This window comes from Catharus ustulatus, chromosome 10, assembly GCF_009819885.2.
Source record: "Catharus ustulatus isolate bCatUst1 chromosome 10, bCatUst1.pri.v2, whole genome shotgun sequence".
Classification (NCBI taxonomy): Eukaryota; Metazoa; Chordata; class Aves; order Passeriformes; family Turdidae; genus Catharus; species Catharus ustulatus.
In genome coordinates, this window is record NC_046230.1 from 8,625,287 (window position 1) to 8,650,977 (window position 25,691).

The 25,691-nt window shown below is 42.5% G+C and overlaps 1 protein-coding gene across 1 annotated transcript in view; it reads right to left on the bottom strand.

Moving 5' to 3' along the window:
* LOC117000855 (paired box protein Pax-3-like) overlaps nucleotides 1–25,691 on the bottom strand; it is a 64,376-nt gene that overhangs the window by 12,204 nt on the left and 26,481 nt on the right. The window contains 1 exon segment of the mRNA XM_033068906.1: nucleotides 154–359. Within this exon segment, the coding sequence (XP_032924797.1) occupies nucleotides 154–359 (206 nt within the window).

Here is a 25,691-nt window from a genome sequence, read left to right on the forward strand (position 1 = left end):
GTCCACGTACAGATGTAAAAACTCCACAGCTGTAAACAATGTTGTTTCACATTTTCCTTCTACTCCAGAGCAGGATCATGTAAGAATATGAAAAGATTCACATGCTAACAGAAAAGGAAACTCCTTTCATTAGGCAGCTTATATTATACATACCTGGACACGAGCCTCTGTGAGTTTGGCTCTTTGTGCAAGTTCTTCCCTGGTGTAAATGTCAGGGTAGTGTGTCCTCTCAAAAGCTCTTTCCAGCTCTTCCAGTTGTTCTGCTGTGAAGGTTGTCCTGCTGCGACGCTGCTTTCTTTTTAAAGGCAAATCTGGTTCAGAATCAATGTCAGAGCCTTCATCAGACTGAGGTGCTGATGCTCAAAAAAGAAAAAAAAAAAAAGGCAAATATTAGCTTTAGAAAGAACAGCAAAATATTGAATCAATAACATCCTTTCATATGAAGGCTGTCTTGGACCAAAGGCCTCTCACAAACAGAGAGTCAGAACTTGAGAAAAGTCACCACATACAGCATCACCATGACCAGGAAGGGGATACTAACTCTTGCAATCAACAGTTTCTAGGGAAATCAATATGGAAACTCCTTCTGGACTTCACAGACATGGAGATAGTGAGGTGACAGAGACAACCAGCCAGACCCCAGCAGCATTGCTTGTTTGCCCTGGCCATCGAGTGAGCTCCAGCTACAGTCGAACCCAGAGCTCTAACTGTGAAGGCACAGAACCTCTTCAGTACCCAACCACACTCATTTTCTCCAGCAAATGATAATGAACCAAAAAAGTAGACTTTCAAAGCCAGTCTTCACTTGCACCAGCATTCCTTCTTGCCTGAGTCTTCAAGGGAAACCACCTAAAGAGGGCAGACACTCCCCAGTGATGCTGAGCAAGCAGCTCAATGGAAATACAAGCATTGCTGCTACTACTTCAACAATGCCAAAGAAATTATTGATACAGACAATGATTTAATATAATCCTTTTAATGTAATTTACTTGGAAGCAAACTGTTTCTCAAGCTCCAGCTAAAACCCCCCACCAGGTTCATTTCTAGCTATCTTACATTTCCAATTTCACTCAAGCTGTTTGAGCTAATAAATACAGCTAATCTGTTTACTTAGAGCATGAGAAACACAAAGTGCTTTTTCAGACAATTCAGCTGAAAAGTTTATTAATTTCTGCACTCCAAAAAAAAAAAAAAAAAAGAGCAATTACATCTAGACCAGTGGCTCTTTAGTGAGATATCTTCATTTTCCAGACAGCAACAATATCTTGGACCCAGCGTACACAAACATAAGGAGAAACCCTTGTGGATCTAAGCATCAATATAAGGAACAAACATCAGTTCCCAGAGTCTCTTACTTGTAGTGAAGGTTTGTCCCAAGTAAGACTGGAGTAAGAGGATCTCATTCTTGAGAATATTGTTCTCTAGAACAAAGGACAATCAGCACAAACATCCTATCCTAAACAGTTCAAGTCCAGTCCTTATTAAACAGGCAATCTAGAGTATCCCAAAATTAACATAATACATTGTCTGAATTAGTGACAAATCCCAAATAATCTCAGTCAGGGTCCCAAGTGACACCTGCCTTCCTCAGCAACTGCCAAGTTGCAATCCTGCAGGACGGCTCCACGCTGTCATTCAAGAGCAAAAAGAAATACAGGATATTTTAAATATAGTTCCCCAATGTCACTCTCAGATAGAAATCACCCACCTTAAGCAGAACAGTTCTTACTGCCCAGCTAGGCTGGAGGAGAGCACCAGCCAGACCAGTAGGGTCACACTGGCTACCACTGCACTCTGCTCTTACCTGGTGTGGTGAGATCTGAAACAGAGTTCAGGAATGTCCCTTTTGGAGACAACTTCTCTGACAAAAGCTGCCTTTAATTGTGTACAACGAGTTTAAAAGAAAAGGAAGTCAAACCCCAGATGTCAGGAACTCTTTCAGTGCTGTTTTAGATTCCACGTGTATGTATGCAACTTCTTCAAACGTCTATGTATATACTGGCTTAAATTAACTTTAAAATTAACTAATGCAACTCAAAGGGGATATTTATTGCTAAATTTCTGAAGTGAACTCCTTCACCATCTGAGTGGGAAGTATCAGGAGACATATCTTTTTTAAAATGTTTTATAAAGACCTGGCAAAATCTTGACAAGTTTCCCTATGCTGTCATTCCTTTCTGCAAAAGAACGTAGAATCAAAACCCTGACTTAATTTCATTTTCACTTTATATTTCATTAAGCAGTATATGTAAGGCACAAAGGTAAACCAATTAAAAAAAAAAAAACAAACTATAGTATTTAAGAGTCCAGAACACTATGTGCAATTAGGGCAAGAATTTAAGGAGAAAGTAATAAAATTAAAGTAGGGAGAAAATGTATATCACATGAAATTACTTTCATACCTATCTGTTTTCATTGGTTTTACATTTTGTCAGGCCTGGCTGCTATGTGCAGTTTTATTGAAAACATTGGCTTTTTTTGTTTTATTTGCCCTGTGATATTGAAGTCAGATAAATGTAATCTCAAAGGATAGCTGCATGTCTGTACTACAAACTGTACTGTCTTTATTTCTTACAAAGTATTTCTAAATATCAGTATCACCAAGGAAGTTTTATTCTTACTTTTTTCCTTAAAACACCATTATTAGACTTTTGTTCAGGTGAGAAGGCAGAGTACTGGCTAAGCACTAAAGTTGGATACACCTCAGCCTTTAGACAAGCAATATGTATTTTGTCTGCATTCACTAGTCACAGTGCATTGCCCTCTCTCTAAGCAGCATCTCACTAACAGGTCTGCTGACTTCCATGATATTCAAATATACTGCTCAGCACCAGCAAAGCTGGTGAGATTTTAGCTGGGTTATTTCTACATCCATTACCTCCACAGACACAAAACATGCATATCACTAACCTTTATACCTGTGTCCTAATAATCCTAATTTTCCAGCCCCTCAAATTATAAGTAGAAGGAGACTCACTGCCCTGGGAGATTTCCTGACTGGGTTTCTTGGGACCACTGGAACCCCTCTTACTATACAGCTCAAAATGGGAGAGGTAGCCAACAGCACTACCAGTTGCTGAGTCACAAGGAGTAATTAAAAAAGGAATTACAGAATTAAAGAGAAATTATTTGTCCCTTAACTTCTCATGACCTATCTGGTGGCCTAAGGAAATGCTGCATGCCGATTATCACCACAAATGCTAAACCCCACTGCCCAATGTCACAGGCATTCGGTCACCTGGAGCTCTGCAACCATCCCTTTTGCAAACACTGTAAATAGACACATCGGGCAAAAACCAAACAACAAAATGACACACAAGAGGTCATTCTGCGGGCTGTTCTTCCTCTCAGCAAGACATTTCATTTGAATAATTAAATAACAATAACATGACAACCATTTAAAGCCCATGCATTAGGGCTGCAACACAGTGCACCTGACAGAGGCAGGCAGAGGGGTTATCATGGGAGATTATCATCCTGTGACCCAAGGAGGCAGAACTTCTCTTGCAGCTCTTCACATGCTGTGACATTTTTTAATAACCTATTACACAGTCTCTTCCTCCTAGTGTAACAGCCAGAATGAATTCTGTCTAACCATGGATCTCAGTGAAATAAAGCCAATTGAAAAAAATTAAAATAACAAAGGCCAGGGAGGCTTCTGGTAGCAGTTTATTAGCTAGCTACCATCCACACTTCCATCTTCTCAGTTCTTTATTTAAGCAAGATTAATTTCACAGAGTATTGCCCTTGCACCACTGCAGCTCTGGAGTTCACTAGGGTTGTTCATTGTGCTGGCGCTGGGGCTGACTGGGTGTTTGCTCTATGGGCCCTGGGGCTCACTGGGTGTTCACTCTGCTGGCCCTGGGGCTCCCCGGGTGCTCGCTCTGCTGTCCCTATGGCTCACTGGGGTGTTTGCTCTGCTGTCCCTATGGCTCCCTGGGGTGTTTGCCCTATGGGCCCTGTGGCTCCCCGGGGCAGCAGTGGCTGCCGGTGCCCGTCTGATCCCACAGCCGTGCAGGCCCAGGCGAGCCGAGTGACCTCCCCGTGTTTGCTCGGGTGCAGCAAGGGGAGTGCAGCAGGGCCGCCACCCCCACACAAACCCACAGCAAATGACAAATGACACTTTCTCTTTGTGATCTTTGGGATTTTTGTTGACTTATTTGGAGGCTTTTGTTGGGTCCTAAGAAACGGCCTGTGGCTGAGGCCTATTGGGCCGATTTCCACGCTCCATCTGTGGTATCCATCAGCGGGGCCTTTGCCCGCATTCAGGGCTCTGACACCTGCCTGGCAGGATGCGGGAGGCACAAAGGCGGCTGCCGGGAGGCGGGGCGGCGGGCCGGGGGGCTGCGGAGGGCAGCCGGGTGAAGGGGATGCACAGCAGGGGTTAATCCAGCTCCCCCTCCCCAAACCTCCGCACCTGGAGGCGTCCCTCCAGCACTGCCTCTCCCCTCGGAGGTGAGGGGCTCGAGGGGCAGTGAAGGAGGAAGGGCAGGAGAGCAGAACTGCCCCAGGACGGGGTGCCAGAGCAGCTGGGGCTCTCCCCAGACACACCTCTGCACAGCCAGGAGCAGCACCAGGTGGCCAGTAGGGCATTCCTGCCCAGAGCCTTGTTTGTGTTGGGGTAGGCTTTCAGCAGCTGGCTTTTAACAGTCAGCAAGACAGAAACCAAACATCCTTTTCTTCCTCAAAATAAAATCCACAGCAAGATAAAACAGCATCCTTATTTCATGCTAACAGCCCTTTCCTCTCAGCAATCCTATTTAGGGGCAGGCTCATATCCATACAAAATATAATGAAGGCTCTAGAGCACCTCTCCTTCCCAGCACATCAGCCCTTCATTTTTCTGTGTTTGCCTGGGGAAACATGACGCCAGGTTCCCCCCTCTCCTCCTCCTCCCAAAACCTCACTGTCACAGCAAGGAGCCATTAAAAAGAAAATACACCCTGCCAGGTCTGTGCTAATCAAACCAGGACAAATAAACTCTGACACTCAACAACTCCCCGAGTGCCTGCAGCCTGGGGAGGAGACTACAGATTAGTTATGAATATGGCAGGCAGCAGGGGACGAGCTCAGGGGTCCCGAGTCCCCCCATAGCCACCTGTGAGCTCTTTCGATAAACACGGCATTCAGTTGTGGCTCTAAGATAAGATGCTTTGAGGAACAGAAGAGCACCCCTAAAGTTTAGGTTCTCCCACCAAAGCACTTTTGGGCAGGGTTACTGATACTCAGAGCTGCAATTTTACCCAATTCAACATTCATTTTCTGTGCTTCAACATCCTTGGGGTAAGAGGACAGAAGAGAGATTTGGACATCCCAAGTTTTGCCCTAATTCACGGACCAAAACTTTTTAGCAGCTGGACTCCTTAAGAGGAAAAGCAAAGTCAAATTTCAAAATACGAAGAATGAAACAAGCAGCCACAAAAAATTTCTCAGATGGGTTATGATAAAACATTGCTAATGCTGCTACATGCTTCTTTTTTTTCCTATTAAAAGTGAAAATTTAGGAATTAGCAAATATATAAAGAAATTCCCAACCTTGCTAGAAAGCAACAGAGTACCTGATACAATATTAAATACTCACAAGCAGTAGAATTGCTTTTAACCAGTTCTGTTGGCATTTTGAGTATGATATATCAAAGAAAGAGAAACGAAACCAAAAGAAAGCCTCCGTTCTAGACAGGAATATCACTCATCTAACAGGGATTAAGTCACACTTCAATTACTCCTTTGAAAACCACTGCTATTTGTAAAGGGCATACTTGCAAAAAAAATTTGTAAATTACTTTTTCTAACTCCACAGGCACTTAAAAAAAGTCTGCAGTGAGAGAATAAGAGAAATGTTGAGAAAACATGTTGCTACTTAAGTAAACTAATAAGAGCAATTAATCCGATCTGGAATTGAAAAGAGCAAGACCATATCCTGTGAGCACTAAGCTGGAAAGTCAGCACAGAAACAACTACCACAGCAGTGATAAAAGTGATCTTCTTGAGAGAAATGGACGGTATTTTTATTTTGTTTGGGCTGATTCACATAGAGAAATGTGCTTTGTACGGCAAAGTGAAAAGGAAAACAGTAGCTGCAGTAAAAGGAAATGGCCAACAGTGACTTTTATTTACAATTACCAAGAGACAGGCTATTATTGACCATATGTGCCACAATCGCCCTCCTTATCATGGGTTGGCCATCATGTCCACTGGGAGCTGTTAATGAACTGGGTAATTGAGCTGCTGACATGTGTTACCAAAACAAAACAATAGGAAGAAGAGACAAATGAACATTTTATTTGCCAATCAGAGTAGGTTCCGCTTTTCAGAGAACTGTGCCTAAGTAAGTGGCTGAATACATAAAACAGTGCATTGAAGGCAAGCAGATGCATGCACAATAATGGTTAACTGACAGCCTATGGCCCATCTGTGCTTAACATTTTGTTAAAGAAATTACTTGACTTGCTAAAGAGACAAATCATACAGCTGCCCCAAGTGCTGCATTATATGAGATAAATCATTAGCTAAACTGTTTCATGCTTAAAATGACAATGCATATTAACAGTTATGCAGGGACATTTTGTCAGCACAGCTTGATGCAGTTATAAGTGACAAAAAATGTGACAGCTCATAGCTATTCAATGATTTCGACTTAGAAGAGAATGACAACACTGTGAAAACAATTTCACCGCATAAACAACGGACAATTCACAGGCACTTCTTTTTTAAAAAATATATTTAAATTTTTTTCTTGCAATGATGAAATAATATGGAAAGGAAAAAAAGTACCCAGTGCCTAACTGTTCTGCACCATTAATCTGCTAGCATGTACTTCATTCAAAATCACAGAGCATCAAAAAGGAACACATTCCATTTTAAATATCAAAGACTGCATCGCCAGCACTAAGAATAAATGGCTAATTCTCAACTGTGCATGAAAGGATAAAGAATTTCTAGAGTGAAAGGAAGGGAAAAGGAAACTGCAAATACAACTACAAAAATCTCTTCTTATTCCCCCACCTCCTTTGCCAAAAAGAGATTTGCTTTGTTGATACAAGTAACGCTAAAGTACTTAACAGCTTTGCATGTAGGTCTGATCCCAACTTTCACTGCTGTAAATTTGCACTGAGGGATTACTATTATTACTGCTCTTATTGTAATCATTATAATTATTAGCAACATTATTGTTAATTCTTATTATTTACATTGAACTGCAGTTACCACTTAGATCCCGTGGTCCAGAAAGTACATTCACACACATACACAAAAGAAAAAAAAAAGCCAAATAAATAATGTCATTTGCTAAAAGTCATGTAGCCAGTAAGAGGTTCCCCTGTGGTTTCAGAAGTTAGTATTTACATAAGGGTTAGCTCAGGTTTAATGACTAAATAAAATTTAACTTGCTACAGTTTTCCCCACGAAGCCAAGCCTTCCTCGCTGACTGTGCAGAGTTTCCATTCACAGCCTCAGAAGAAGACTGCTCTACTGTTTCTCCTGGTACAGGAGCAGAGCTGGATCCAGGCAAGCTCTGAGCCTTGCTGGGTCTCCCTCCTCTCCCAGCAGAGCCGGGCGGAGCGCAGCGAGCGGGAGCCGGCACCGCGATGAGCAGGGCACGGCGGAGCGGAGCGCACAGCCGGGCTGTCCTGTGCTCACCCGGGCTGGGACCCAGCACAGCCGGGCTGTCCTGTGCTCACCCGGCACGGGACCCAGCACAGCCGGGCTGTCCTGTGCTCACCCGGCACGGGACCCAGCACAGCCGGGCTGTCCTGTGCTCACCCGGGCTGGGACCCCCAGCACAGCCGGGCTGTCCTGTGCTCACCCGGACCAGCCCTCCCAGCACAGCCGGGCTGTCCTGTGCTCACCCGGACCAGCCCTCCCAGCACAGCCGGGCTGTCCTGTGCTCACCCGGGCTGGGACCCAGCACAGCCGGGCTGTCCTGTGCTCACCCGGGCTGTCCTGTGCTCACCCGGGCTGGGACTCCCCAGCACAGCCGGGCTGTCCTGTGCTCACCCGGCACGGGACCCAGCACAGCCGGGCTTGTCCTGTGCTCACCCGGGCTGTCCTGTGCTCACCCGGCACGGGACCCCCAGCACAGCCGGGCTGTCCTGTGCTCACCCGGCACGGGACCCCCAGCACAGCCGGGCTGTCCTGTGCTCACCCGGGCTGGGACCCAGCACAGCCGGGCTGTCCTGTGCTCACCCGGCACGGGACCCAGCACAGCCGGGCTGTCCTGTGCTCACCCGGCACGGGACCCAGCACAGCCGGGCTGTCCTGTGCTCACCCGGGCTGGGACCCCCCAGCACAGCCGGGCTGTCCTGTGCTCACCCGGACCAGCCCTCCCAGCACAGTCCACCCGCCCCGAGCAGCTCTGCAAAAGCGGCAAGACCAAGCAAAAGCACAGCTCGTAGTTTTTCTCCGGGAGCTCACGAGTGCCCACGTCTGGGGGTTTTTCCAGCCCTTCCCACAGAGAGCATCCCTGGTTACACTGAGAACACGAGTACTGTATTTAAGCATTGCAACATCTTGTCTGTTCACTCACAAATGCTAGGACATTCCAAGGAAAAACTTCAAGAGGAGTAAAGAATTAAAAAGTGAAGGAAACTAAATACACAAATCCAGATGAGGTTTTCTCCCAAAAAAACTTTAGGAATTTGATATTTTAGGTGATATTTTAATATAAGACAGGGAGACTTAAAAGGAAAGTGAAACCTCTCTTGCAGAAATCCCAGAACATATTAAAAAAAAGATTGGCATCATGTCTTCAAGCTGGGATCAGCTGATGGAAGAGTTGATTGATAACCAATTAAGACTGAAAACCTTGAGTATCCTGGGAGATGGAATTTGTCAGCTGATAAATTAAATAAAGCAAAGGAAGGAGTCTCTGGATAAATAATGAGACTGTATTAGTGAATTAAAGTGCTGCAAATAATTGAGTTGTCAGCAATCTCTCAGTTGTGTAAGGCAGTGTGGATTTTTCAGAAGAAAAAAAATAAATCTATAAATTATATTTGCCTCAATCCTTTGCAACAACACCATACAAAAAAACTACTAAAGTTATATGAGCTAATCCAGCTACTGGGCACACCAAGATGGAAAAGGCTTACAAGCGTTTTTCAACAACAGGTCTGTATTTCTTCAGTGATTCCACTTGTAGAATTGCTAAAACATTTTTGAGGAAAACAGAAACTGTACAGATAGCTGAAAAAAAAAAAAAATTGAGAATATTTTAATAAACTTCCTATTTGCCTCAACTAGTTCCAGCACCTGAATAACATTCTTGATTCCAAACACACTAGCAGAGCAAGCTGTTGTAGATAGTTTCATCTCCATGTTGTGATTACAGTCCTCAAATTCTCAGTGGGAGATCAAGTTTACCATCTTTTCTTAAAGCCACAGCTGCAGCCAGACCACCCCTCTAGCCACTTTTACCCAATACAGAGGTATACTGAGTTGTATGACCATGTCTATTTATTGCTTTCAGGACTTGGAATGGCCAAAATATTTCCAGACTTTTTTTTTTTTTAACTTATATAGAATATTGGATTTTGTCATTGAGTACAACTCAATTTCCCCCTAAAAATTATTTCACAAAAGTCTCCTGAAAAGTTAAAGAAAACTAAATACTGACTTTTTTTCCTCTGCTTTTCAGATTTCAGTCAATAAAAATAGCTTATCTTTTTCATCAAATATTTTTCCTATGATTGGTTTTCAAAGACACTACCTACTCCTGCCAAACGCTTCTTTTCCAGCCAAAGCTGTTAGTAACTCTAGGTCACTCCCATCACAACTACATAAGAATTGGGGTGCTGACCTCAAAATCCATCATCTTCTGTCATGAAACCTGGTCCTACTGGGTATTGAGCCCTCCAGTCCCACTGGTCAAAGACAGCCCCTGCCTTTATGGTTGTTCCAGTGTTTGGGATAAAAGGACCCTACAACAGGGTAGCAGCAGGGTGCTCAGTACCTCTTTGTGTTCCTTCCTGTGGGGTTTCTCATTCCAGCTCCTACCTTGGGTGCCAGCATGGGGGGGTGCAGGACTCTGCCCAAGACTCCCTGAAGCACACAATGCTGTTTCATTCATTACAGCGCCTGTGATGCTGTTACAGTAATTACCTTAAGTCCATCCAAGAACTGGTCACCTGCAGATGCTCCTTGTTCCTCACCCTGTGAGGTTTGCACGCCCATGAGCTCCTGGCATCATCCTTTAATTACACTTCCCAGGGACTGTCTCCTACCAACCTCACAAAAGCTATTGGAGCTCACAGATGTCACCTGACCACTGCCATAATACAGAATCTAAACAAACATGAAATAATAAAGCACACACACAGTGCTCTGAGGGCATGGACCCTGGCTTGCTAATAATGAAGCAAGGTATACAGCTTGCTAAATATTCCAAAGAAACAGGGGAGCTTCATTTCCAAAGAAAAGTCTCAATTTTTCAGTCCAATAAAAAAGCCAGAACAAAGCCCCACACCAGCTGACCTCAGAGCTGTCAATGAAGGGGAGTGATGGGCTGTGCTGGGCTGCAGCCAGCCCCACAGCACCTTTATAGCATGGAAAATGTACCAGCTGGGAGTCACTCTGGATCCAGGCTCTACACCACAGACATATGCAATTCCCATACATTTGCTCTCATTTACTACTTGTTGACAGATGCTGATAAATGTTCCGAAAACCTACGGGAAAGATGGTTGCTGGTGAATGCCTAATGGTAGAGATGTCAAAAATTATTTGACTAAATATACACATCCTTAATATCACCAGCTTTGAAACCTCTACATATATGAACCAATTTATAACTGTCTGTCTGAATTATTAGCAGTCCCAAAAACTGAAAAATTAACTCTGCACCAAATTTAGTGAAATAAACACTCTGACTTCTCTCAACTATTCATCATACACATATAGCAGAAATGGCACGATGCCTGTCAAGGAGTCCTGTAGGCTTTGCTTGGACACTAATATTACAAAATGTATTTTCACTCATTTCCTTTTTTCCTCCTCCCACAGTGTCCCTACAACATAAGCGTCCAGAATTTCAATAACTTAAAGTGATGTGATTGTCTAAACAGAGAATATTTAAGTGATATTAAGGTACAAAACCACACATATAACTCATTTTCTCCTTGCCATTCCCAAGGAAAGAGACTGTAGAATCTAGTTTTACATTCCCAGTATCAAATGCAAGTCACATTGTATCAGTAGGCTTTGAATCCAGCCTCTAGACTCAGAGGTAGTCCTCACCCACCCTAGGCATCAGGAATGTCTGCACTCAGAAGACACAAGGTTTTTACTTTAGTCCCTGTTACCCAAATGCCAGTGAAAGTTCTGTGGGTTTTTTTGGAGCATGAAGAGGAGCTCACTTTTAGATGATCTCCCACACACTGAAAATCAATGGTTTCATTAAAACTGATGGTTTTGCCTCCCAGAAATAGGGCAAATTCTCAAAGATAACAGTGAAAGTAGCCCCAAATCAGATTTGCAGTGTTTAAAATTAGGGGGGAAAATTGCCAAAATGCAAACAGATGAATCCAGAAAAGTTGAAATGCCTAGTTTCTTAGCTACAGTCTTTCATCTCTGTAAAATCAGCCATCTTAAATTGTTAGGCTGTAGGGTTAATTGATAGCATCTATTTAAAGGTTCTCTCTGTTTCCCCAGAGGTCTTCAACATTTCAGCGGGAAGCAGGAGATCTGGGAGAAGTTTTATGTCAGCTGTGAAAATCCTGGCTTCTGCTTCATCTTGTCTTCCAGTGCTCTGGCACTACACAGAGTTCTTTTTGTTTCCACCTGTACTCTACTAAGAGCATCTGCAAAGACTCATACGGGCACTGCTGGGTAACCAGGAACATCACAAGTGAGAGCCCTAACAGCTCCATCCCAAAACATGCAACAAGAGATCTCTCTTAGGTGGGAATAAAAGTAGTTCTCCTTGTTTCTGATTTTCTCCCGAAAACATCCTATTATTATAGCACATTCAAAATTAAGAGGGCTTCTCAAAAACAGACTCTCCATAGTGCTTGGCATTTTCCTGCCATACGAAAACATAACAGGTCCTAAAATGGAAGCTTGGGTATCTCATGTCGTAAATCCAGACTGAAAGAGATACCTCCAATGATGAGTACTGGAAGAACACCAACCACTAACACACAGCCTGCCTCCCCAGCCTATGCAAACAAGCAGCACATATTTTGCTGGGCTTTTCTAGGAAGCTTAGAAAAGACAAGCATTCAAACCCAACTGAATTTCAGCAAAAATCATGCTCTTTCTTTTTATTTGACAGCAAATTCTTAAAATGCTAATTTTTTCTTCAATTCATACCCTATGGATTGTGAGATGTGATTCTCTGCCTGCTTTAGGTCAAACCCTGCTGAGAGCCACATCAAAGTGGTTAATACAGATTAGGAAGTCAAAACTTGGCCTGCAACCCAGCCGGACAGAGCCCGACGGAGGGGCCTGACAGATGCCCCAGATGCATCCAAGGGGAGCCTGCCAGAGTGAACTCTGCACAATAGCAGAGAGACAGAAAAGAATAAAAGCTGCACGCTGCCAGCCAGCCTCCTGTGTCCGCAAAGGAAAACCCAGATCAACGGAGAAACCAGCTCTTGGCAGCTTTTCTAAGTGGCTTCCTTTTTATTGTTAGACAAGCAGGACAGGGAGATCCAGGGTCCCAGGTTTAATCCTGCCCGAGGGGATCACAAACCACAGAAAAAATGCAAGAGGGCTACCCTGTGAGGGCAGTGAACTTTTTGCCTTCGTCTACTGCTGCCCAAGCAATCAGTACTCGTCTGTGCCTGGTAGCACATAAATGCTGTGCCCTTCGGCTCACAGCAGAAGCCTGGAACATTCGTTGTCTCAACAGACATCAAATGAGACAGGAATTCTAGAGGGGCACTGCTACTGTGACAGTTTGCCAACATCTGCTGCAGTTTGGGTACCAGCGAGCTGCAACCACTGCTCATCATAGAGCTCAATAGCCTCCATCTCTACTTAAAAGTCTAAACAGTCTGTGCACCTTCATGTGCTTACATCATTGGGTCCTTTTCACAGAGAAATCCCAAGATCTGCATTGGTGCAGCTCCCAGCACAGTGACAGTCCATGAGCAAATCTCCTGTTTACTGTAGAAATACAAATAGCAACAAGTGGTTGAGTGACAGATGGCCTGGAAACATTTCTGATGTTTGCAGTGACAATTGCCTATTCAGACACTCCAGTCAGACTTTCCAAATCACAGTCTAAGGGCAGTTGCCAAACAACATTTTACAAACAAACTTTGACCCAGACTGTGTTCTGATGAACATTCACTTAATTCTAACATACATGATCACATAGAAAGGGGTTAACAGCATGTGCAGTGGATAACTTCACAGTGAATGCTCAGATTGGACTCTTCTTTGAAGAGCCTTCATCTGACATTAATATTTAATAACAGTCATGCTGTTCTGCTCAGGTACCAGAATTTGTTTTGCTAGAATCCTTGCACTTTTGAAAGTCTCCAACTCAAAAATTGTTTTGCAAAATTCAGACATCCAGAGGTTGCTTTTCCCCCCCAATCTGTCTGCTCAGGAAAAGAGTTCACAAGAAGTATTTCAATCAGAACAAAACCTCATCCAAACTTCCATGCTTTGTTTTGCATTTTTAATCCCCTATCACTTGGGATTATTCCTATACTGTTCTATATAAGACACAAAACCACTAGTAGTGCCACTAAGTTTTTTTTTTGATCGGGATCTAACCTAAGAAACTTAATCACTACCAGGGTCTGTGTAAGTAAGGGTCTAGACCATCTTCTATCCAACTTGCAACAAGTGGGACATCATTGCATGCCTATGAGCAGTAACACGTTTAACTAGAAAGACAAATACTGAGCATCTTGGCCTCCAGGAATGTTATTGCATTGGGGACTTCAATTTTCATTATAATCTGGGACCATCAAGGTTCAGTAGGAGGTTTGTGATCTTTCTAAGCAAACCTGGACTTCGTTTTGAATAAAAAATGGGCCTATTTATGGTTTTATGCATCAAAGTCATGTGAAATGTCTGGTTTTGCATGGATTCAATTAGAGACAAGCCTGAGGCACAAAAAGTTCAGATCCTGATCAGGATCCAGACCCGCCCAAAGCTGAGGGACATTTAGACTGAGTGACTTGGTTCTTGTCCATCTCTGATTCCAGCATGAAAACCAGGTGGGACTCACTTTCAGCAAATCCCTGGTCCTCCTCAGATTTTTGCAGCTTTTCCAGCTTGGCATGTCAGCAGCAGCAGGAGGGTTCTATGACTTCTGATGGGATCTGAAGCCCATAAGACACTGAGTCCCTGCAAACCAAAATCATGGCATCTTCCCAGCTCTCACAATTAAGCTTTAAGTCATAAGAAAAAGAGAAAACCAAATTAACAGCGCTATTGACAGTTTTATAGACCCCTGAGGGCTCTGCCTACATCCAAGGACAGTGGGGCTTTTCTAAATTAGAGTGAATTAGCAATCAAGTTCCTAAGAAGGATTCATTTAATAAATTAAAGGGCAGAATTTGAAACAATTTCAAAAGTAATCCCTTGGCCACAAATCATTCTCTGTACAGTGGAAAAATGGAACATTGTCATTCTGATGTTTGTCTTAATTGGCATTCAGTTGTTTTCCTCTTTTAAAGTAATTGTTTATTATTTTGGTGGGCACCATCTTGTAGTAAACTAATGCTGCCATAACCTTCATTAGGAACATGATAAATTCCTAATTTTATCTGATAAACTCAAGTTATTTGGTTAATTTTTGCAACCAGAATTAGGGAGAAAGAATTAGAAGTATATTTGATCCTGCTGAGCCGCTGAAGGAACCAAGATTCCCACAGTCCTCCTTAGCCTTGGAGTTCACAAAGACACTGAACAAACTTTTGGCTTTCCAAACTCTGCACTGCACGTACAACATGGTTTCAGGAGTCTGTTCCCATGACGCAGCTCATATTTTTTAGCAGAGTTCTGTCAGGACAGGCTCTAGCACAAAGTATTTAGCAGGTTTCAACTCTCAGTTTAGCAGTGCAGATATTCTCACAAAGTTACAGTCAATGCCACGAGTTTCCTGAGAGCTTATATCAAACTCACTGCAGCTACCATTAAAAGTGACGACTTACAGACTCCCAAAATGCCGTTCCCTTTAATACGATTTCCTATGGTAACACACAATTCACTGCAAGGCCTTTGCACCTATTTAGGAACAGGCAGACTTTCAAATTAACTTCGGTGGAGCCATGACAGATTATAGCAGCAAAGGTTCAGCTGCTCTGCTGTTTGGGTATGTTTCCAATTGATGTCATTTCATGCTTTCAGACCATGGTTGCAACTTGGTGAGAAAGGGAATATTTGCCCTTCTCTTCATTTCACATTTCTCCTTCCACGCTTTCTCGCCTTCCCAGTTCTGTGCTAGTGGGAAAAAAAAGAAAATCTAGTTTGTGAAAAACGGAGAGAAGGAATCGTTTGTCTTCTAGAGGGAGATGCCTGTGGTCATGGCACTCAGAATGCTTTAGAGTGGAGACCACTGAACACTCTATGAGGCTAGTAGCTCCTTCTCTGTTTTCACTATTGAGAAGGTCCAATGGTGCTTGAAAAAGACAAGTCAAAAACCAACCGAACAAAAACCCAACACACACCCCAAAATAAGCCCCTAACATTTGAGTTTGACTCTCCCTCACTCCAAATACCCAACAGAGGGTAGCTACCCAGATGAAGTGGAGGAACTTGGAGGATCTAGAGAGACCTGGTTACAGCTTTTACACCTCAGTACCAGAGAAACATATTCTCTTCCTAATGCAGGGACATGCCCTGCTCAAAGTAGACAGGGCAGGCACTTTCTCCCCTACTCCCAACCAGGAATTCCATCTGGAGTCAGGAAACTTCTAGCGAATATGATGTGCTCCCAAAAAAGTTGGTTTTGTCCAACTTCCAGGGCCCATCAAGAAAAGCATTTTTCTAAAAAACATCAAAGTTAGACTGTTACAGCTCAAGGGTTTTTCTTAATCTTTCCTCATATATTTTACCAGCACAAAATTCAGAAAGATTTACTGAAAAACTTAATTAGGAGGCTGAAACTCTCCTGTTATAGCTGCTCTGAAGAGCAGCAAACACGTGACTGTTTTCCCAAGCACACCAAGGCTTTCCATTATGCTGATGGACTGGAGCTCAGGACTTTCCAGTGCACAACATATGTACTAAATGCACAATTCGGGTCTACGATATTCACAGCATACAAGCAAAAGTCCAACAGATAATCTCTTTTTGTCACCTCTTGTCACACTGGTTCCCAGAAATACTCAGTTATCATTGCACATTATATTTTAATCGCCATTCAATGCAAACATAATGGGCTTTAGTGAACAGTCATATTTATTATTCCTACAACTATGCCCTTCTCTTCCCTTTGAAAGCATAAGCAGAGTTGCACCGTTCAAACACATCTCTTTAGAAAGCCAGGCAAAGTGCCTCCTAAAAGCATCAGAATAACAGTTTTTAAAAGAACCGTATTCCATTTTTTCTCTCTTTTTTTTTTTTTTTTTTTTTTTTTGGTTTGTTTCAATGGGGAGCATCTTAGCGTGGAACTAAAATAAGTCAACACCACGAAACACAAAAGATTGCAAGGATTTTCTGCAGCATGGGCTTGTCAAAGCAAGTAGGCAGCCTTTGTGTGCTCCGGCACAGCAGGAGCATTCCTCCAGGTCTGAGTGGCGGAGCGCCCCCGGCCACGGCTGCCCTGGGCGCCAGGGTTCCCACACCCAAGGCGGTGGGAAGAGGAGAAAGCAGAGCTGGAGAAGCAGCGTTGTAAATGGGATGAACTGGTCAACACGCTTCTAAGGAAATCCATGGCTTCCAGGAAGGATCACGTGGAAAGATTTACAATACCTCCACATCAAAGGGTTTGACATTGGCTATACTGGTCCTTTCAAAAGAAAGACATGTCTGTCCCCTATAGCATCAACTCTGACTCAGGCAAGAGTGCAAAGACATTGCTGAGAATCCTGCATACAAAAATAAATTTTATCTATGGATTTAAAAAGGAATTAAAGAACACCGCCAAGAGTAAGAAATAAAATTCCTATTTTCCTTTACTCCATTAAGGATGTTCAACTTAAGTCTTAGTCTTGCAAAGTGTTGTGGATAAATGACAAGTTTTCGCAGTTAAAACTTCATTTTTCTATTTTCCCCTTTACACCTTGCACCAAGGCAGCTTTAAGGATAACGCCTGTGTTAGGAGCATGAATGGATGACCCTCCCATACACACTGACCCAAAGATAAACTTTGACCTGATGTTTGCTAATAACACTTCTTCTTAAGATGCCTTGTTTCCTTTATGAACTACTGCTTGACTCTAGGATCTAGAAGCTGACACGCATTAATATACATCTCTGGGTGCCCTTTGACTTGGCCATCAAGACCCTTTGACCCCAGACTTGATTCCTAAACCCTGTCAATTGTTTGCAAGTGGAAAAAACTTATTTTCTAGTAATAATTAATTTTAGACATGTTCTATTAAGCATTTCCCATCTCTTTTTAACTTGTTGTTATTTGAATTTGAGCACAATTGGTATTTTCTTCATTTAGTGGGTTTCCAGATTTAAAAAAAAAAAAAAAACCTAAAAGATACTCCTTTAATCTTTTTTTTCCAAGTTTTATAAAACTCCCAGCACTTTGACATGACAAAAACCTCGCCATGAATGATAATATATTCTATAAAGCCTCCTTCGTGCTTTTTGGATTTGCCTGGGCATTTCTGCAGTTTCACAACTTTTTTCAGACCACTTTATGGCATTTTCAGAGGCAGTCCCACAGCCATAGAAGCCAAAGGCAAAACTTCCACTGATTCCCATGTCAGCAGGATCCAGCCTTTCAGCTCAGGCACTCAGAACCACTTTCTAGCCAGCACTTGATGTTTTTAGACTTAATTCTTGGAAGAAGTTTGAGTCTACAGTTAAAAAAACCAGATACATTCATATTGAGATGTATTCCTCCCCTCTGTACCCTCTGTTCTTGCAGCCACACACTCTGCACTAATGAAGAGGGTGAGTAGCCCACAGGGCGTGCTGCCACTACTACATTCAGAGTTGGGAATTTCTAATTCCTGGAATCATGTTACATTATGGCAGGAATTGCTGCACTTCTGCCTGTTTTACATCAGGCCTGAGAGACTGCACAAAGGGAATGAACACTCTCCAGTGCTTAGATGATGTATTGAGCTTACATTGCACAAGCAGCACTACAGCAATCAGTGTCTGGGAAGGAACATCAGAAAATAAAAGGCCTCCAGTCTCAGGACAAGCACTGGGACACAGCAAATGAGGGGTTTTAGCAAAGCAAAGGGACTACCCGTTATTTTTGTTCAGAGAATGCAGTACAAGTCTCAGCAATTATGATGTTATATTCTAAAAACTGGCTCTGCTTTCCTGCTAGGCAAAAATATTTCCCAAAAGCTCTGAGAGAAAACCAGCTTAAAATTAAGTTTCACATTTATAAAGCTAAATCCACATAGCACAAACCAACACTCACTGGAGAAATCAAAGATGATGGACACATCAGGCATTGCACCAACCAGGAAAAATGGGTGCCAGTTTCATGGAAAAGATGCTCAGGTTCTACCTCTTGCCACACAGCTAAATTAGGACTGCAGTTTAGTTGGGTGGGGGAAGAGCCAGATAAGCAATTTGGTGTTTCCAAGCATCCCACTACCTTCTGAGGGGTGCATCGCAAGCACCCACCCCACATGTCAGGTCCCCTGGCTGACAACCAGGAGTGGCCCAGGGCAGTGTCCAGCCTCAAAAGCACACCCATGGACACAGGGACTCAGTCACACACACAGCATCTAGGAAACTCTACCAGGCAAGCAGCAATGATGAGGATTGGGGTTTTTATAAATCTTTATGCACATCTGAGAAGACCTAAAATGCTCTTTCCTCTTTCTAAAGAGAACATACCCCAAACAATGTGAGGTTTGGAGTAGTCTTTTTCAGGGTTTGGGGCTTGATGGCTCCCCCTTGGATCAGGCAAGTTGGACAGATTTCTGTAGCACAAACCATGAGTAGAGACAACTGCAACAAAGAAAGAAAGGAAAATTGTTCCACTCAAGGCCCTGGCTGCAGCACCTGTCCCACCAATGCATGTTGCAGCCAGGGCTCACTTGGTTTGAACCCAAAATCTAAGGAGGAAACAAAGCTCCCCAAAACTCATGTGAATGAGATTTGTCAGATATCCCAGCTCTCCAGGTTTACACAGAACAGGGTGCTCTAACCTCAAGTGGTTTGCTGTATGTTCAGATAATAAATAGCGCTGAAGTCCCACGACATGTGTTATCTGGGGTTTTTTTTGTCAGCTCAGCTGGCTCCATCCAGCCATCCTTCTTTTGTGCTGGTCACAGCATGAAGACTATTGCTTCGTTTTGCAGTCCTACTCTCTCATTTTACCTTGGCAGAGCCTGTTTAAACTGGTGTGCTATCCAGCAGGAAAGGGAACCACCTCTCTGGGACATGCACAGGCACTGAGAACAGTGCACTTTCCATTGCAGCAGAAGAAAGAAGTTTAGATTGTATTGGAAACAGCTTAAAATCACAGGAGAGAGATGATAGAAACAGCCCAGCTAGCAAGTACACCAAACCAGGACTGCCACAGACCCTGGTCCAAGTCCAGCTGGAGATACAGGCAAGGCAGCTTGCACCAGCTAAGGTTCAATGCTTCTTGTAGAAATCCTCTCTATTTTCAGCTGATGAAATGATACTTTGTCCATCTTGATAATATTCAGAGGGATCCTTATAAAGCCTTATCCCTCCTGTAAGAGGAGAATCTTTTAAAACCAAACTAATTGAATTTATGGCTCTGAGTCCAACAGACTGCAGATAAAATGCCATGGACATCAGGAGGGACCCATACAAAACAAAGGTCATTGGTTCTGTACAGTTATTCCAGCTGGAATTCTTAGACAGTGAAGTGTTCACACAGTGCCATTTTTCTATTACTCTGCAACCTCAAAACAGTGCTATGCCTAACATATACAAGAATTCCTCTTTTCTCTGCTCCTAGAACAGAAAATACAGTGGCCACTATAAAAGAAAAGATGATATTTCTTCTTGTATGATGGCAGAACCCTTCATACAAGCACAACCACACTGAATAGCCTTTAGATTATTTGTTAGACTGAAGTTCAAAGGAGGGTGCAATGTAGCCAGGAAAAAAAGAAACAGTCCCTCTGGTTAAAATTTAGCATGCAAGATCTCAACAAAAGTGATTTTTTTGACTGTGCCAATGCTTTTGTTTCTCAACAACAGCAACAAAAAACTATTTCTTCCTTCTCCTCCACAGTAAACCATTACCAGCTGTTGATGGAGTATTTTTTAACATGCGTTAAGTCATATTGTATATTGTCCATTTCATGTGTGTAGAGCATTTCTTGCTACAAATTCTTTACCATGTTAATCCCAGTGTACCACCCAATCTTGCTACACAGCTTGTTAACACGAGTGGGATCCCACCAAACAGGATCATGCTGGAGACTGAAGTTACACTTGCACAAAGGTGGTCGCCTGCAGCACCCGCAAACAGACGCAAACCCGCACAGCAGATTGAACCAGACAAAGCAACAGCCACCCTTTCCAATTAAATCCATCCACGTTAAAAACAGACCCAAAAAAAAAAGCAAGAAAAAAAATCAGGACCAGAAAAGCACCTTCAAGATGCAAGTAGCTCAGTATGTTGCAAAACCTCACATATTTCAAGATGGTTCTTGCCACGCACTTCTGCCCGTGTCTTATTATACAATCTTCTGCATCATCTGGATCAAGGCCAGAGCACTTTTCTCACATTGTAAATTCATTATTATTTCCTTGTTCCAATAATTTGACAATTTAATGCAACTATGAAGATAAGGTTCAGGAATATTTTCTTATGCCAGGACTTTAACATATGCCTGTTTATGGGCACATCCAGTTTATGGGCAAATAAAATCATGTATTTGTTTTTTCATGTGCAAATTCGGACCAGTGGAAAATCAAGCCCTGTGGGGATAATTTAACCAACAATACAAAAAAAAAAAAAAAGTGAGGCAAATGTGAAACTTTGTCCTTAATTTACCCTGTTAGGGGCAAAATACATCAGGAATCTCATACCATGCGTGCTACATCGCTTAGGTACAGCAGCACGTGCTAAGTAAGGAGAGTTGCAAGTCTTGGCTCTTAATCTCATTGTTTCTTGTGGTTTAAAGTCTGACCCTTAAAACTATATGTGGTTTAAAACTATATTTGGAGGAAAGATCGAAAACGACGCTCCAAGGTTTGTAAATGTGTTTGTCTTTAAGGTTTGTTCAGAGCAAACCATGCGTGTCGCAGCCTGCTCCATAAGCAAACCCTTACACGATTTTTAAACATGCTAATGCTCACATTCTGCATCTCAGGTTAATCGAGAAGGGTTTTTTTTGTTGGTTTTCTACTAGCAGCTTGCCTACAATCCACCAACCCACCACTCTTTATGTATATACGTTGAATAATTATGAAGCTGTGAGTATTTATCACCTTTTCTGAGCAGTAAGCAGAAAGAAATACAATACTATTACTTCCAGCTACTGGCTTTCCCAAGATAATTAGATAACACAGTGGACTGAAGCCTTGGTTAGCCCAATGCTGTTCAAGTTAAGTGATTGACATGCCTCTGTCTGGCTGCTCTATTAACTGTTTCATTTTGTGCTATTTGCAGTTTGCTTGGCTAATACTTCGAACAAATACAGACTGTTTTCTTTAGCCCCTTTTTTCTCTTGACCTTCTCCTGCCCATTTTCTTTGAGTCACTTCAAAACTGCCTTGAAAAGGCCTGTTGAATGTGCACAGTCCATCAGAGTCCCAGGTTCATCCCATTCCTTGCCCTGAATGCTCTACTTCAAAGATGGGCCGCATTCTTTAATTGCCCTTTGAATTAATATCAAAGGGTCACAATGCGAGTGCCAGAAGAGAAAGAGGCTTTAATGAAGCAAAGAGCTGCCATTCATTTGCAGATAAGCACGTTTTTATGCCTGACTGGTCACCATGGCTAAATGCTGGGTGAAGAGGAGGCAGGGCAGGCAGAGAGGCTTTTACTTAAGTGGTGATTAGTTCAAACAAACAAGAGTAAACAAATAAAAAACAACGCAAACATCCCCCACAACAGAAAATAACTTAATATGGCTGAATGTGTTAGGAAAGCATCAACATCCCATTGTGTTCATAAGGTATTAACCCTTGGCAAAATGTTGGGGTCCAGCTCAGCCTCTGCTTGCTCCCCTTACCCTCCACAAAAAAAAAAAAAAGTTTGGGGTTTAAACTTTCACCCTTAGATTCAGACCAAAGAAACAAATAGTTTTAATATGGTTCTTTCCAGGGTTATAAAGAAAAGGAATCAGCAAGTTAACTTTGCGTAATTTTTTCTGAGACAAAGCACATTCGGTAGTTTGCATTTTAGTGCCTAGGGAAAAAAAAAACTCTTTACTGAAATTATTATTGATTTACATTTTCCTAATGAATTCTGTACGGTGCTAAAATGTGTGGGTGTTCAACTTTCTTAATTGCCTAAAGGTCTCTTATATTTTGTTTTAAATTACAATACTTGGGGATTTTGTTAGGTTGACTTGCTAATTTTGATTATTTGAGACTTATGAAATTGCACTAGGAAAACTTGTTGAATTTCTTAATTCTACCTAAGAAGTACTCTATTTTCTCTTTAAAATAGCAAGAATATTAAATCAAAATAAGAAGCTTCAACACAAAATATAATGCAGTATAATTGCAGCCACAATGCAAGTACACAGAAACAAGAAGTTCCCAGGTGTCCTCTTTATTAAATTCTGACTTATTATTTATAGACTCAGACTTCTCTTTACACAGAAATAATTTACTTAACAAATACAAGGTTGTTTCCTTGCAGAAGAATTACTCCCCCATGAAAGAGGATTAGCTATACTCATAACAGTGTAAAAAGTGACTTATGAGTGCATTCACCACCAGGAATTGTGCTGCTATCTCCCATAACTAAGGAGGCTGTAGGAGTACAAACAACCTGGAAAAAACACAGACCACATTTTTAGCCCCACTTCTTCCAAAAGGGTTTCTCATTAGTATTACATCCATTCAAGCCTAATTCTGTGTGCAACCTGTCACAAGACTTTCCCTCACCAACACTTCCTGGGATTTATTTATTTTACTCCTTCACTGCTACCCTTCCCCTGCCTTGCTTAGCAAGAGTGTTCATCACCCCAGTTCTGGATCAGAATCTTTATTACTCACCAGAACGTGAAGAACTTTGACCTCAAACATCCAGCTGGAAACTCAGTACTGACAAACTCTGGACAAGCATCTTGCATTGTGAAGTGGAGCAGCACAGTAATGAAAAACATGCAACAGAAGAAAAGGTCTCAGCTGCAGAAGAGGGGCAGAAGAGACTTGGAGGTTGCCAGCACCAGCATGGTTAAACTGCTTTTTTATTCAGAATACAAAGCCATATGTTGAGTAGCCTGCTAGAAAACTGCTCAACTGTACTGCATTAAATTAAGGGTGCTACTGAAATTTGGATGGGTTTTTTGAGCTACCCTGCTTTGCAATCTTGCTTTAACACTAGTCAGGACCCTCAAAACTCTGGATTAACTCTGAGATTTATTTAATGTCAAACACCATCTCTGCAGTGCTCCTCTAAGATCTGGTGCTTTTCTGTTTCAGAAGTGTTACATTTGCCAACACATTTTTCAAAAACTGTTATCTAATTTATTTTTCCCTGTATTTTCCGTACTTCACATTATTAATTTCACTCTTATTCATATATTCACAGGCAGCTCTGTACATTAGGCTGGATTACATTATTAGCTGTCAACATAAACCTTCTGCCCCATTTGAATTCCTCTTCTAGAGATCACAGCCTCGGGAGGGCACTGGAAGTAAAACTGCATCTCAGTTCACATAGAAATAATCATTTCTATGCCCCCTCCGCTCGTGGAACAGGAATGTTTCCAGGCTGCAGTGCACTGCAGAGCAAGGCTGTGGGTGTGGTGGGGACAGGGGGCTGAGCAGCAGCCTGACACATGGCAGGAGTTCAGGGCTGGAGATGGGAGAGCTGTTCCCAAGGGACAACTCCAGGCTGGGGGACAGTTCAGGCAGCCCCAGCCCTGCTCCCAGCCCTGCTCCCAGCCCTGCTCCCAGCCCAGCCCCACAGAAGGCCAGGGAGGCAGACCTGGTGCCACCAGCTCGCTCCACAAGGCAGAGGTGAGGCTCAGGTGCAGACAGCAGGGGCTGCCAGGGCAGGCACAGCCCCAGGCTCACCAGGAGGGTGGGGATCTCACCCATGACAATCAGTGCCATTACAGCAGCTCAGACCTGCATTTTGACCCTCATCAGGTCGCTACTGATGAGTCAAATCTACACACACACCGAATGCCATAATTATTGCATTATTGAAACAAGCACCTAACAGACAGACTGTCCTCTCTTGACTGGCAGTACAATGGGATTTGCAGCCTGTACAGACCTTCTTTGATTCAGACTGCTCCAATTCATTATACACAGTCTGGAAATACAGCAAAGTGTCACCATAATTCCTGACTACAATGTACAAATTACACATGCAAAGCTAGAGCACAAGTCTCCAACAAGGATACCTAAACTTTCCATTTGGAACATGTTAAGAATCAACCCAATAAAACAAAACAAATAACTTAGATGCTTTCCATCCTTCCAATTTTGGCAAATTGCTTTATCCTTATGCATTAGCCCCGCACCCCCAACACTAAAATGGGGGAAAAAATTATTTCCCTATTAATTTTATTCCATATTTTGTCCAGTCTGTCATTCCAGCCTGTATCAGTACATAAAACATACATAGTGTAAGGATAATAATGGTTGTAGAATAACCTAATGTTGGGCAAACCAGAAAAATATTAGTCAAGCCATCTCACATATTCACTACCATAGATAAATGGCTAGGTTTGTGAACCAAAGGGACCATTTATTACTGTCATTATCATTATTGAATTATCAAGAACCACCATAAAATTTGAAACATAAGCAAATGGATTTCTTAGTGTTTTGTATTACATCAGTTCACTGCTGATACAAAGCAGAACAGAGCCATTCATAGAGACAAACCACTTCACACTGGACAGGGGCAGGCACACCACCAGCCCTACTCCCCTACAATTAGCTGTCCTTCCAGCACTGCCTGGGGCATGCATGTTCCTGGACAACATTTTCCTGAAAATTTTGTGAGAAACACCACAAGTCTGTTTTGTGATAACTGGATTCAGATACTCTCTGCTTTTTGTCATTTTTAATATTATTTCTGGTTTTGGTTTTCATTTAGCTTCACCGCCATGCTTGAAAGTCTGATTATACAGTGTTTTTATTATCTGCGACTTTAGTAGTAAATCCTATACAAAGTAATTTAATACTGGCAGTGGCTTTATTACTACTATAAACAACAAAAAAAAAAAGGGCGAGTGGGGAGAAATGGAGAAATTAAATACATAAACTGAAAAAAAAATAAACCAAAATACTTTAGAGCTTAATAATCACCATCTAATCTTATCTTCAGGGAATTAACTGAAAGTAGCCAACTTAAACTTTGAAGGACAGCATTCTCCACCATGTCCTGTGGGTGGAAATACAGTCCCAAAGTCAGACAATCTGCTACCAAGAGTGTCACCATTCCTGCCACCATGCCTTCATCTC